The sequence below is a fragment of the Bos mutus genome, chromosome 4 (genome assembly GCF_027580195.1).
Source record: "Bos mutus isolate GX-2022 chromosome 4, NWIPB_WYAK_1.1, whole genome shotgun sequence".
Taxonomy (NCBI): Eukaryota; Metazoa; Chordata; class Mammalia; order Artiodactyla; family Bovidae; genus Bos; species Bos mutus.
The window spans coordinates 87,998,636-88,012,505 of record NC_091620.1 but is presented as its reverse complement, the minus strand read 5'-3'; the positions used below and the strand labels follow the sequence as shown (position 1 = coordinate 88,012,505).

At 40.7% G+C, this 13,870-nt stretch overlaps 1 protein-coding gene across 2 annotated transcripts in view; it reads left to right on the top strand.

Annotated features, from left to right (window-relative positions):
- DNAH11 (dynein axonemal heavy chain 11) overlaps window positions 1-13,870 on the top strand; it is a 371,336-nt gene that overhangs the window by 181,358 nt on the left and 176,108 nt on the right. For both annotated transcript variants that reach the window (XM_070369750.1, XM_070369751.1), the window contains exons 44-46: window positions 1,423-1,554; window positions 9,153-9,326; window positions 13,302-13,506. In XM_070369750.1, the coding sequence (XP_070225851.1) occupies window positions 1,423-1,554; window positions 9,153-9,326; window positions 13,302-13,506 (511 nt within the window). The remainder of the gene's footprint in view (window positions 1-1,422; window positions 1,555-9,152; window positions 9,327-13,301; window positions 13,507-13,870) is intronic.

The following is a 13,870-nucleotide window of genomic DNA, read 5'->3' as shown; positions in this document are numbered from 1 at the left end:
CTTAAAATGTTTTCCAAGTACTGTGTTTGGGAGAAAATAGAAAACTCGTACGAGTTCTTAGCACGTTGAGGTCAGTGGATGACATCATTTTGACACCTTTTAGTCTTTTTCATTTTGATTTTAACAGTTGCTTAGACCAACATGGCTTCTACTCAGGAATAGCAAAGTCTCAGGGTTTTACATGATTTTTCTTGACAACAAATTGGTGAATTTTATTTGATTAGAAGATTGTTTTAAAGTAGCAAGCACAGCACAATATAAAATAATGGAAATCAAGAGAGAGATTGAGAAAATGACAGGCTGTAAAGCAACTGTCCTCCAATAAAGTTTTTTTTTTCCTAATGAAAATGTGACAGGTGCTCAACTAATTAAATTTTCAAAAACACTTCCAACTTATGCCAGGACCAATTTTCCATATTACCATTTTCCCTGCCTCTCAGGATTGGGAGGGAGACACACACACGTCACTTGCCTTGTTACAGCTTTCCGTGCTGTGTGCATGATATTGATAAACATCTACCACTGCCTCCGAAAGCTGGGGGAAGGGTCTCCTGAGTTTTGAGGGTCTGTGACAGCACTAGTTCATGACAACCATTTTTGTGCGAGCTAAAAAGCGTGTTCGTTATGGTTATTATTTCACATGAGAAAGGCCTTAGCCGCAGCCGTGTTCCCTTTGTTACTGACCTCATTGCCCTGGACATGGAGGGAATTTCAGACCAATGGAGCCCTTTCACACGGAGGATCTGAAGAGCAAGTTCCTGAATAGCATTTCTTCCAGAGTTAGATGTAGTCTCACGTCCAAAAAATGCCACAAGCTAAGGGCAGCCAGTCTGACTTTCTAAATTTATGACAACAGGTGGGGGAAACAGCTGCCAGAGAATGAAGGGAAAGTGAGTTATCTAAATGTCTACTCGAGGGCAGTAGTCACACATCCCTTCCACCTCGTGCCTTCGTTCCCAGTGATGTTGTAGGGCAACACGTGCTGGAGAGAAAAACGCCTTTACTTTGTTTTTAAGTGAGAAAGTGGGTTATAGAGTCCTGCGTATAGAAGGACTCACTATTAAAAAAAGTGATTAAAAAGACAGCACAGCTGTATCCCCCTTGTTTTTTTTTAATGTGTATTTCTCTTTATTATAGTGATTATTAATTGGAGAATTTATGATAATAGGGGTTTTTTTTGATAGTTTGTTGTTACATAGAAGATACGTCTGGTTGAAAGTGGCCAAGGGATTCCACTGCCAACTCAGAAACCCAAGGCAGTCATTTATGCATCTCCCAGGATAGCACATTACAGAGCTGGGGAAAATCATAACATCTCTTAAGGGTACAGAGGATTTATTCCTAAGTCCTATGAATTTTCTTCACTGGTTATTAAAAAAAAAAATTGTTGCCCTGAAAGAATGGCTTTTTCTTTTTCTTTAGACTATTTGTACTCTTCTGGAGTGTTTATTGACTCCTGAAAATGTACCTTCTGACAGCCCAAAGGAAGTTTATGAGGTCTACTTTGTCTTTGCTTGTATCTGGGCGTTCGGAGGCACTCTGCTACAAGATCAGGTATGTGTAGAAATAGTTTACAGAACTAGTTTTATTTGGAGAAAAATATTATTATATGTGATCCCTGTGGGTTTGGGGGTTTTGGGGCATGTAAGTATCATAAAGCTACCTACTAGCCCTATTCACTCCTAAGCTTGTGCATTGTCAGGCAAGCTCATTGAGGCTGGCGGTGCTTTCCTCGGCTGACAAGGCAGGTCCATAGTCTTCCACCAGACCTCTCTTCGGAGCCCCAAGGTTCCAGGTCAACACCAGCAGTGTCCCAGTGTGCCCGAGACAGGGTGCTGCATCTGCCCCTCACCTCTCTGTGCTCTTCCTCTTGCCCCTTTTCCTCAGTGATACATTTCTCCCAGTTGCTCTGGTTAAAAACCTGAGAGACATCATTCTTCCATCTACATCCTGTGGGCATCAGCTCCTTTCAGATAGAAAGTAGCTGTCACGTCTGTCCCCTTGTCTGTATCCCTACAGCCTTAATTCAGGAGTGTATCAGCTTTAGCTTGCTCTGAGCTATCACATTGTTTTGGCTCAGGCTGCTGTAACAAAATATCATGCTCTGGGTGTCTTAAACAGCAGAAATTTACTTTCCCTCAGTTCTGGAGGCTACAAGTCCAAGGTCAAGATGCCAGCATGGTCAAGTTCTGGTGAGGACCTTCTTCGTGCCTTGCAGACAGATGCCTTTTTCTGTGTCTTCACAAGGCAGAAAGAAAGATAAAATGCTTTCTTGAGTCTCTTTGTGTAAAGGCACTAATCCCAACATGAGGGACCCACCCTCAGGCCCTCATCTCAATATAAATACCTCCCAAAGGGCCCATCTCCAAATACTACCACATTGGGGATTAAGGCTGCAGCATGTGATTTTGATGAGGAGACAGTTCAATCCATAGCACATAATAGCCTGCTCATTGGTTTCCAGATCTCTACTCCTCTTACTTCTGCCTAGTCTCACACATTCCTAGGGTGGTCCTCATGAGCTATAATCAACCCCAGGCTGCTTCCTTTCCGCTGTCCTTTCCTTTGGCCTAAAACGAGGCTATCACGCCTATACAACATTCCTAGCATGGTCTGTGACTTCTGATTTCTTTTCGGTAAACACTTAAGAACTTGCATAGACACATGTGCTCATGCCAACACACACACACACACACAAATTGCTTAGACTTGTCAAAGTACAAAGTAGGAGTTTTTCGCCTTTAGAAATTTACATATCTAATCCCTTCTTTGCATGTCTGTGAATAGATTTTCTCCTGTTATCTTTACAGTAATTCAAGGTATCATCACTATCCAGGTAAAGTAAAACTCAGGCAAAGTAACTTAACTGACAGCCGATGACAATATCTGGATTCCCACTCATGTATGTCTGTCTCCAAGGGCTATCTGTAGTGCCTCAGGATCTCTCAGGGCCATAAGTGCTTCTATGGGCACCCCTGAATCTTTGAATTAAAAATAGACGGCATAAGTCTTCCAGGCTTCCCTAAAATATTTCCACATATAAGTATTGTTGTTGTTCAGTTACTCAGTCATTTGACTCTTTGCTACCCCATGGACTGCAGCATGCCAGGCCTCCCTCTCCTTTACCACCTCCCAGAGTCTGCTTAAACTCAGGTCCATTGAGTCGGAGATGCCATGCAACCATCTCATCAGCTGTTACCGCCTGCTTCTCCTGCCTTCAGTCTTTCCCAGCATCAGGGTCTTTTCCAATGAGTTAACATATCCCATCAGGTGGCCAAAGTATTGGAGTTTCAGCTTCAGCATCAGTCCCTCCAATGAATATTCAGAGTTGATTTCCTTTGGGATTGACTGGTTGGATCTCCTTGTAGTCCAAGGAACTCTCAAGAGTCTTCTCTAGCACCAGAGTTCAAAAGAATCCATTCTTTGGCTCTTCGTCTTCTTTATGGTCCAACTGTCACATCCATACGTGACCACTGGAAAAACTATAGCTTTGACTAAAGATGACCTTTGTAGGCAAAGTAATGTCTCTGCTTTTTAATATGCTGTCTTGGTTGTTCATAGCTTTTATTGCAAGGAGCAAATGTCTGTTATGGCTGCAGCCACCATTCACAGTGATTGTGGAGGACAAGAAAATAAAGTTTGTCACGGTTTCATTTTTTCCCCATCTGTTTGCCATGAAGTGATGGGACTGGAGGCCATGATCTTAGCTTTTTGAATGTTGAGTTTTAGCCAGCTTTTTCACTCTCCTCTTTCACCTTCATCAATAGACTCTTTAGTTCTTCTTTGCTTTCTGAAAAGAAACAGATGGATGACATCATAAGGATGTCATAAACAGACATCATAAGGATGATGTCATCCGCATATCTGAGATTATTGATATTTCTCCCAGAAATCTTGATTCCAGCTTGTGCTTCATCCAGCCCAGCATTTTGCATGATGTGCTCTGCATATAAGTTAAATAATCGGGGTGATGATATACAGCCTTGACGTACTCTTTTCCCAATTTTGAACCAGTCTATTGTTCTATGCTTCTTGAGCTGCGTACAGGTTTCTAAGGAGGTAGATATGGTGGTCTGGTATTCCCATAAGAATGTTCCACAGTTGTTGTGATCCACACAGTCAAAGGCTTTAGCATAGTCAATGAAGCAGAAGTAGATGTTTTGCTGAAATTCCCTTGCTTTTTCTAATGATCCAACAGATGTTGGCAATTTAATTTCTGGTTCCTCTGCCTTTTTTAAATCCAGCTTGTACATCTGGAAGTTCTCGGTTCGCATACTGTTGAAGCCTAGCTGTTGTAGGGTTTTGAGCATTACTTTGCTAGCATGTGAAGTGAGTGCAATTGTATGATCGTTTGAACATTCTTTGTCATTGTCCTTCTTTGTGATTGGAATGCAGACTGACCTTTTCCAATCCTGTGGCCACTGCTGGCTTTTCCAAACGTGCTGATATATTGAGGGCAGCACTATAACAGCATCATCTTTTAGAATTTAAAATAGCTCACCTGGAATTCTATCACCTCCACTAACTTTGTTCATAGTGAAGCTTCCTAAGGCCCACTTGACTTCATGCTCCAGGATATCTGGCTCTAGGTGAGTAACCACACCACTGTGGTTATCCAGGTCTGTAAGACCTTTTTTGTACAGTTCTTCTGTGTATTCTTGCCACCTCTTCCTAATGTCTTCTGCTTCTGTTACGTCCATACTGTTTCTGTCCTTTATTGTGCCCATCTTCACATGAAATTTTGCCTTGGTGTCTCTAATTTTCTTAAAGACATCTCTGGTCTTTTCCATTCTGTTGTTTTCCTCTATTTCTTTGCACTGATCCCTGAGGAAGGCTTTCTTATCTGTCCTTGCTGTTCTTTGGAACTCTGCATTCACATGGGTACATCTTGCCTTTTTTCCGTTGCCTTTTGCTTCTCTTCTTTTCTCAGCTATTTGTCAGGTCTCCTCGGACAACCATCTTGCCTTTTTGCATTTCTTTTTCTTGGGGATGGTTTTGATCATCGCCTCCTGTTCAGTGTTATGAACCTCCATGCATAGTTCTTCAGGCACTCTTTGTAAGATCGAATCCCTTGAAAATATTTGTCACTTCCACTGTATAATCATAAGGGATTTGGTTTAGGTCATACCTGAATGGCCTAGTGGTCTGAATTTGGCAATAAGGAGTTCATGATCTGAGCCACAGTCAGCTCCCGGTCTTGTTTTTGCTGACTGTGTAGAGCGTCTCCATGTTCGGCTACAAAGAATATAATCAATCTGATTTCAGTATTGACCATCTGGTGATGTCCATGGTAGAGGCATCCCTTGTGTTGTTGGAAGAGAGTGTTTGCTGTGACCAGTGCGTTCTCTTGGCAAAACTCTATTAGCCTTTGCCCTGCTTCATTTTGTACTCCAAGGCTAAACTTGCCTGTTTTTTTTTTTACAGTTAGTTCTAGAAGGTCTTGTAGATCTTTAGAGAACCGTTCAACTTCATCTTCTTCAGCATTACTGGCCGGGGCATAGACTTGGATTACTGTGATGTTGAATGGTTTGCCTTGGAAACAAACCGAGATTATTCTGTCATTTTTGAGATCACATTTTGGACCATTTTGTTGACTATGAGGGCTACTCCATTTCTTTTAAGGGATTCTGTCCACAGTAGTAGATTCAGTGGTCATCTGAATTAAATTCACCCATTCCTGTCCATTTTATTTCACTGATTCCTAAAATGTCAATGTTCACTCTTGCCATCTGCTGTTTGGCTACTTCCAATTTACCTTGATTCGTGGACCTAACATTCCAGGTTCCTATGCAGTATTGTTCTTTACAATATTTTACTTTCACCTCCAGTCACATCCACAACTGGGCAATGTTTCCTTTTTGCCTCTGCCTCTTCATTTCTTCTGGAGCTGTTTTTCCGCTCTTCTCCAGTAGCATGTTGAACACCTACCAGCCTGGGGAATTCATCTTTCAGTGTCCTATCTTTTTGCATTTTCTTGCTGTTCATGGGGCTCTCAAGGTAAGAATGCTGAAGTGGTTTGCCATTCCCTTCTCCAGTGGACTATGTTTGGGAATTAAAATTGGAAGGTATTACAGCCAAGAGTAACCCAAATTTGTTTGTTTAGTCACAATAGGTTCTAAAATCCATGGTTGCTATGACCTGTGGGCCAGTTCTGCGACTTGTCACTAAGTTACTGTACTTTATATCTGTAAATGAATTTGGCATTTACTTGGCCTCCTAAGTCTCATTTTGACCCTTCTCAGAACCCACATTTCTTCAGTTATCTCCAAGTGCTTTTTCTAAAGAATAATAGCCTTTCTTGCCCAAGTTAAGAGTGTTGTGTGGCTTCACATGGTTTATCTCAAAGGCAGAATTTACACATATGGATTCCTCTCCATGGAGGCCACATGCAGAGTATTCCTGTCTACCCCAAAACCTCATAACTTTGTCTTTTTTCCAATGTTCTCCACAGAGTGTTTCCTTTTCCAGGGCTGTACAACCAAGTAAAATGGCATGAGAAGGATGTTGACAGCTGAGATTTTTCTGTTCCTCATCATGACGGCTCACCTTCCTCCCAACTTGACCCTCTTTTCATCTTTGCAATTTCCAGACTTGGCAGCCTTCCAAGCCAGCTAGTCAGACCAGGAGCTGAGCATCACGTGGTCCCCTTCCTGTCCCAGACACTCTCCCCAATTAGTATTCGACATCAGCATCTTTAAATTTTCAAAACTGCTTTAACTACACAGCATTCAAAAGAGAGATTATGAAGCTGGAAACATGAATGAAGCAGATCCAAGAAACAGTCTTAGGAATAGCCATTTAGTCATCAGATTTGGGTGCCTTCTATGAATATATGTCAGGGAAAGAGTTTAGGGTTTCTAATAGGCTAGCTTATTGAATCTTAAAAAAAAAAAAATTATCCTGTCTGTATAGTTATAGCTATTCTTCTTTTACAAAAAAGGAACTCAAACTTAGATAAGTTGGCCTCCTTGGAGACACGTGGCTAGCTTATGTCTGAGGCAAGTTCAGACTGCAGCTGACTGACTCAGACCTGTGTTCTTAACCCCGGCTGTTGCAGACACCTTCCAAAATTGGTCCCCGTCATCCCTCCCTGAGCCTCCTGTAAACAGCTGCTATCATTCCCCACTTGACTTCTGAAGTAATCTCCTCACTGGTCTTTCTGCTTCTGTACTTGCCCCATCATCCATTATGCACTCAGCAGCCAGAGTGGTTTCTTTAATGTAAATTGGATTATATGATACACTCCAGAATTTACAACACTTTAATGGATTCCTATTGCTTTTAAGATACAATTTTAGAATTTCATTTACAAGGCCTTTGGCTTTGGCCCAGCCTGTCTCTCCCTACTTCTTCCTCAGCCGCTCCCTCCCCTCCAGCTGCACTGGCCAGTTTCTGGAATGCAGGTTCTTTCCTGTGATAAGATCTTTGTACTTGTTGACTTCTTCCTGGAATGTTCTGCTCCCTAATTGGTGCCTGTTCTCAGAGTTGATTCCCTGTACATCCAGTTAAAATAGATGCCCTCATTTCTCTCACTTCCAGCAAAGTTGGCTTTCAAGATACCAGTGTATTTATTTCTGTGTTCATAGACTTCACCTCTGCTTCCACCATACTTCCCCTTCATTTCCCCCATAAGTTCTGTGAGGGCAGAAACCCTGTTTGTTTTCTTCCCCAGTACGGGAACAAATGCATTTTAGTGAGTGAATGAATGATCGAAGACTTGTCATCAAAATGACTCTGCTGACATAGTGGTTAGGTGAAGCAAATTTTATTGTAAAGTAGAAATCTCATGTGCATCCTTCCTACAAAGAATGGTAGCAAATAAGGAATATTTTTTTGAATGAACTTGGTTTCTGAACAACTTTGGTAGGATGATTAAAAAGAAAAAATCCTGTGATGCCAATCTGAAGATAACTAAATATGTAAGTAGTGGTCTATAGGAATGTGAGCTCCGCTTGTTGGGAAGGTTGGTGGGATCAGCTCTCCCTGCTAAGGCTGACCATGCCTCTCAGCCCTAACCACACCCTCCTACCCTCCAGCCATCCTATCTATCTCTACTCATGTGTCTGATCAGTCTCACACAGAAAGTGGGCCATAGTCCATGGACATAAGGACACCAAGGTAAAAGTAACTTGAATTTCCCTGGGGCAAAATGGGAGTTGAAGTTTTAGATACATGTAAGGTTGGTGAATGTGGTGAACACACACAGTGTATTTAGAGAGCTCCGAAGCTTTGTCTGGTCATCCCGTAGGTGCAGGAGGGGCTGTTAGTTGCTAGCACACAGTTGGAATTTCCCCGTCTCCACTTTCTAACCGCTAATCTAACAGCAAAGGGCTTGTACCTGCCATCATAAAAACAAGCGCCTTCTAGCAAGGAGAACCTGTTTCCTACTCCATTATCTTTTCTGGAAGATTCTCTTACGGGACAGGAATCTGTGGAGTTTCAGCTCAACTACTGAGTTGAAAACCAAGTCCGTTCTTTCCCTTCCCTCATGGCAGAGCTTCTCAGATTTCAAATTTCAAAGACCAACAAAATTTCATTAATGATTTGAAGGAATGAAATAGGGTTACCAACTCTTTGTTTTTCTAAATAAGGGCATTTATTTTTAAATGACCATTTATTATCACCACAGCTTTATAAAGGAAGGGATATTTTTAACACCGAAAGTTCTACGAAGGCTATAAGCTCAAATAAAGAACAGTGTCTGAGTCAATAATGTTACTAATTTTTTGAAGTATTCGTTTGTTCCTACTTTCCCCATTTTGCTATCAACTGAGGGAGACATTGGTAGAAATAAACGCTAGTGTTTGCTAACCACTGTCTTAGCAGGGTGACCTGCATGATAGCTTGTTATCAAACTGAATAACGTCAGAGTCATCTAAGGTTCACCTAAACTTACCTTGCTTTTTAAGTTAATAATTACTGCCGAAAATTTGTACCTGATGGACGTACGGCAGTTATAGCTTTCAGCCTCAGTGGTATTGTCACTTATTATAACTTCCTTCTAGTTATTTATTTTTCTTTTGTCAGTTACTCAGTCCTGTTTGTAATTCTGAAGTGTTCGCTGAAAACACTGTGTAATCAGCTGCGGTGGCTTTGTATGTGTTCAGAATTACCTGTAAGTCTGCAATAAGAATTTCTCTTGTTCTCCTTAGCTTTCTGGTTGTCAAGCTGAATTCAGTCAGTGGTGGCATAAAGAGATGAAAGCAGTGAAGTTTCCATCCCAGGGAACAATTTTTGATTATTATCTGGACCACAAAAGTAAGAAGTTTTTGCCTTGGGCTGATAAAATCCCCCAATTTACTATGGATCCAGAAATACCTTTGCAGGTAGGTGTGGGGAACACCGTGATCTTCAACCACATGTTGCTGGCTTGAGCCTCGTTTGTTTTTACGCTGTCTTCCTTTTCCTGCCTGATGGATGGTTTCCTGTTGGTATGGTCAGCATATAGCATATTTCCTTGGAAAGAAGAATCTGTTATAGGAACGGCTAGGAACATGGTTATATTTCTACAGTTTCTTTTTTTATTTCAACTTAATTCTGTGGTAACAGCTTTCTTTAGATTTTCCTAGAAATTGTATGATTTTATAAAAATTGAAGGCATGTTTTTATTAGTTCAGTGAGGTTCGGTGAGTCTTACTTCTGACCTTACTTTACATTTCTTAAGCAGTACTTTTCACATAGAACTTCTTTGCCTTACCCCTGAAGCCATAAAATGAATGTTTCATCTTCCTAGTCAAAGATGTATATCTCAATTTCACAAGGCAAGTCACAAATCTAAATGAATCTTTATTGTTTTTTTAACTGTTTCTTTTTATAAATTGTCCTACATTTTTATATATCAAATTATCTTTTAACCATTTTCTAATTCTTCTTCAGTCTGTTTTGCTTTTCATTATATTTCTTTCTCAAAATTACCTCATATTGATTGTCTTTGGAACTTATTATTTCAAGCCGTGCCCTATAAAATGCATGTAAGTGATTGCCACACTAATTAGGAGGCAGTTATTGTGAAATAAAAGAAAATTCAATGTATGCGTTTCCTGGAACTGAAGTAACAAAGTAACCACAGACGTGGTGGCTTCAACAACAGAAATGTGTTGTCTCACAGTTTTGGAGGCTAGAAGCTGAAAATAGAGGTGTTAACAGGGTTGGTTCCTTCTGAGGGATCTCCTAGATTCTGGAGGTTCACTGGCGGTCTTGGTGTCCTTGCTTTGAGGCGGCATTAGTCACTCACATATATGATGGCATTTTCCCAAGTGTATTCTGTGTATTCACACTTTCCTTTCTACCAGTCACTTTGAATTTGGGGCCCACTCTGCTTGTATCAGCATGCTTAAGACACCCTAACAAACTGCCATAGAATGAGTGGCTTAAACGTCAGAGATGCATTTTTCTCAGGCTAAGATTTGGTTTTCCCTGCGGCCTCTGTCCTTGGCTTGCAGATGGTCTCCTCTTGCTGTGGCCCCCTATGATCCTTTCTGTGTGTACACACATTCCCTGGACACCACCCTGAAGTGTGTTCAAGTTTCCTCCTTGGACAAGAACACCAGTTGGATTGGATTAGGTAGGCCTCACTTAATCATCTCTTTAAAGACCTTATCTCCAAATACTATCACGTTTCTGAGATACTGGGGTTAGAGCTTCAATATTTGAATTTTGAGAGGACACAATTCATCCTATAGCCATGAGAAAACTCATTATTTTGCAAACAAGAAACTCAGAGGTAGGAAGGCCCTGAGACTGATGAGTTCTGTGACTTGGTGATAACACTACAGATTCGCATCTTCCTGCCTTAGCACTGGCCTTGTTTAAAGACTGGTATCTCCTCAATCCAAGATGACTCTAGAGGTCCCAGGAGTTAGAAGGAAGCAAGACATGGAGAAAGAAGGCTTCTGTATTTTTTACTAAGCGGGCAGAAACTTTTTCCAGAAGCCCCAGAGCAGACTGCCTTCTGCATCCATTTCTCCAGGGGCCGTGTGCCGCCCCTACCCTAGTCTCAGGCCCAGGTGATGAGGTTACCTTAATTATGAAGGTCTGCTCTGTCCGCTTTATGGATTTTAACATCTCTGTTTTAGCTCAGCCTGTCTAGACCTCAGCCACCTAACGATATTATCTAGCTGGCTGAGAGCTGAGGACTTGTAGTTAACCAAAAGAAACACACAAAAAGTGATATCACAAGGTTGATGCATCTTATCAGGGATGTATTTTATTCAACAGAGAACCTGTCAGGACCTCCTAGTCTTACTTTATACACAATTGCACCAAATGTGATTTTGATTAAAAGCCTCTTAACATGTTAGAGGAAAACCATATTGAGTCAATAATAATAGCAAATACTAACATGACATTATAATATGGCAGGCCCTTTTCTAAATGCTTTATTTCCATAGATTAATTTAATCCTTTATGACACTCTTCTAATTCTCTGTTAGAAAGGACTGTTACTAGCCTTTTTATATATGGAGAAATGGAGTACTTAGACATCAGCTAATGTGTGTATGGTCCATGCTCTGAAGAGCATTCTGTGCAGTAGGTAAGATAGGACTCAGGCTCTAGACAGATTTGGGTTTAAATCCAAGTACCACCACGTATGCCTCTGGCCAATTTATTAATGTTCTCTAAGCTTTAGCTCCATCATCTCTGAAATGTAAATGATAACAAAACTCTCCTCCTAGGTTTGTTATGAGTATCATATGATGTAACACATGTAAACGGCTCAGCACAGTACCTCTCACATACTCAGCTCTCAGTAGGTATTAATTATCCATATTAATGTGTGGAGAAAAGAGCCAATATTAATAGCCAATTAAATAGCAAATGTGACAACTAGCAACAAGAAAGGAAAAGAAACATGTTACAGAATTCAACGGTGATTTTAAAGTCATCTGGGACTGTTCAGTGTAGCACAAAAGAGTCTGTGTCTTTCAACAGGTCCCGAGAGGAGCACTGAATTCAGGTGAAGTTCTAGAATGAATGCTCTTTATCATGAATTTAATCTTGAATGGTCTATAAAATACTGATCTGTGGTCAGTGTACGTGAACCATGCAGGGAAGAACTTTATCCATTACAGAGTTTGTGTGTTTTTTCTTACGAGCTATATAAATCCTGCAAAGAGTTTTTTGTAGTCCCCTTTTTAATTTGCCCCCCCGCCCCCACCAACTGTAAGACCTTTTCAACTCCCTTTAATCACCGTGCAGGCTTCTCTCTCCAGTGTGTCTACATCTGCTTCCCCTTTCCCTGATTTTACACAGTGTATTCGTTTCTATTCCCTCAGTCAGCTTTTTATTTATTTGTATTCTTTTTATTGTATTTCTGTAAGCCACCTCAATTTTTTCATGAAACAATGTAGTATATGTGAGACAGCAAAAGAGACACAGATGTATAGAACAGTCTTTTGGACTCTGTGGGAGAGGGAGAGGGTGGGATGATTTGGGAGAATGACATTGAAACTTGTATAATATCATATATGAAACGAATCGCCAGTCCAGGTTCGATGCAGGATACAGGATGCTTGGGGCTGGTGCACTGGGATGACCCAGAAGGATGGTATGGGGAAGGAGGTGGGAGGGGGTTCAGGATGGGGAACACGTATATACCCGTGGTGGATTCATGTTGAAGTATGGCAAAACCAATACAATATTGTAAAGTAATTAACCTCCAATTAAAATAAATTTATATTTTAAAAAAATCTAAATAAATAACTAATCTTTACAACAGAAGCATTGCTATAAAAAATTTTAACAGAACAATGTACACTAAGTATCACCGTGCTTTGGACTTGTGACTATTTCGCTTAACGTTTGTTTCTTCCAGGCTGCTCTCTCCTTGCACTAAACTCCTTTAGAGTGAATTGTGTCTAATCATTTTGCACATAAATCATTAATCTTACTGGGTGAAAGAATTGCTACCGATTTTTGTTAATACATATCTTGGCCTTTCGCATGTTTCACCATGTCCTAAAGAGTGGTGGGCAGTTTCTTAAGCGTTCACTGTATTCCTTTATAATACCTAACCAAAGGTTAGGCAGAGTATAGATATTTCCATGATAGGAAGCCTTGGGTGCTAGGTCTTAACTGGAAAAAATAAGTCAGTTCTTTCTGCTATGGCATTTTGACAACACTACACAGTTTCTTTTCTCAAGCTATGATGTCTGAACTGACCATTCAAAATGAAACATTAAGTGGGATCTCTCCTACTGGCTGTCAACTAGAACTAAGAATGCATTTAGTCTCAATTCTAAAATTCTAAAATGACTGTGTGTTGGTGCAGGTACAAAATTTTGTCTGTTTTTCCCCACCAGAGAGCTCTGGTTCACACAACAGAGACAACCCGTCTTCGATATTTTGTGGAGTTGCTGCTTGAGAAAGGACAGCCATTGATGCTGGTAGGAAACGCTGGAGTAGGAAAAACAGTCTTTGTAGGGGACATGCTGGCAGGTCTGTCTGAGGCTTATATAGTATCCCGTGTGCCTTTCAACTACTACACAACATCGGCAGCCCTGCAGCGTAAGTGTTCCTCCTTTTATACTCCAGAAGCAAGGTCAGATACTATCAGAGCCAGGACATGCAGCCCAGAGATGATTCCTTTGTCTTAGACATTTTCCTTAGAATGAATTTTTATTTTTCACCATTCTGGTTGAATATACTTTGTTTAAATATTGTTATTTTGGCTTTTTATATCCCTCCTGGCTTTACTTGGGTTATTATTCTATAGAACAGAAAGAATTGACATCAACAGTTCCATTGCTTTGCCTCTAAACCATTTGGTTAGCTTTAATCAATTTCGTGGAGCCCTAGCAACGAAAGAATATGCTCAAGGAAGAATGTATACTGGTTACCTCTGCAAGCAAGGGATTGATTTAGTGGGGAA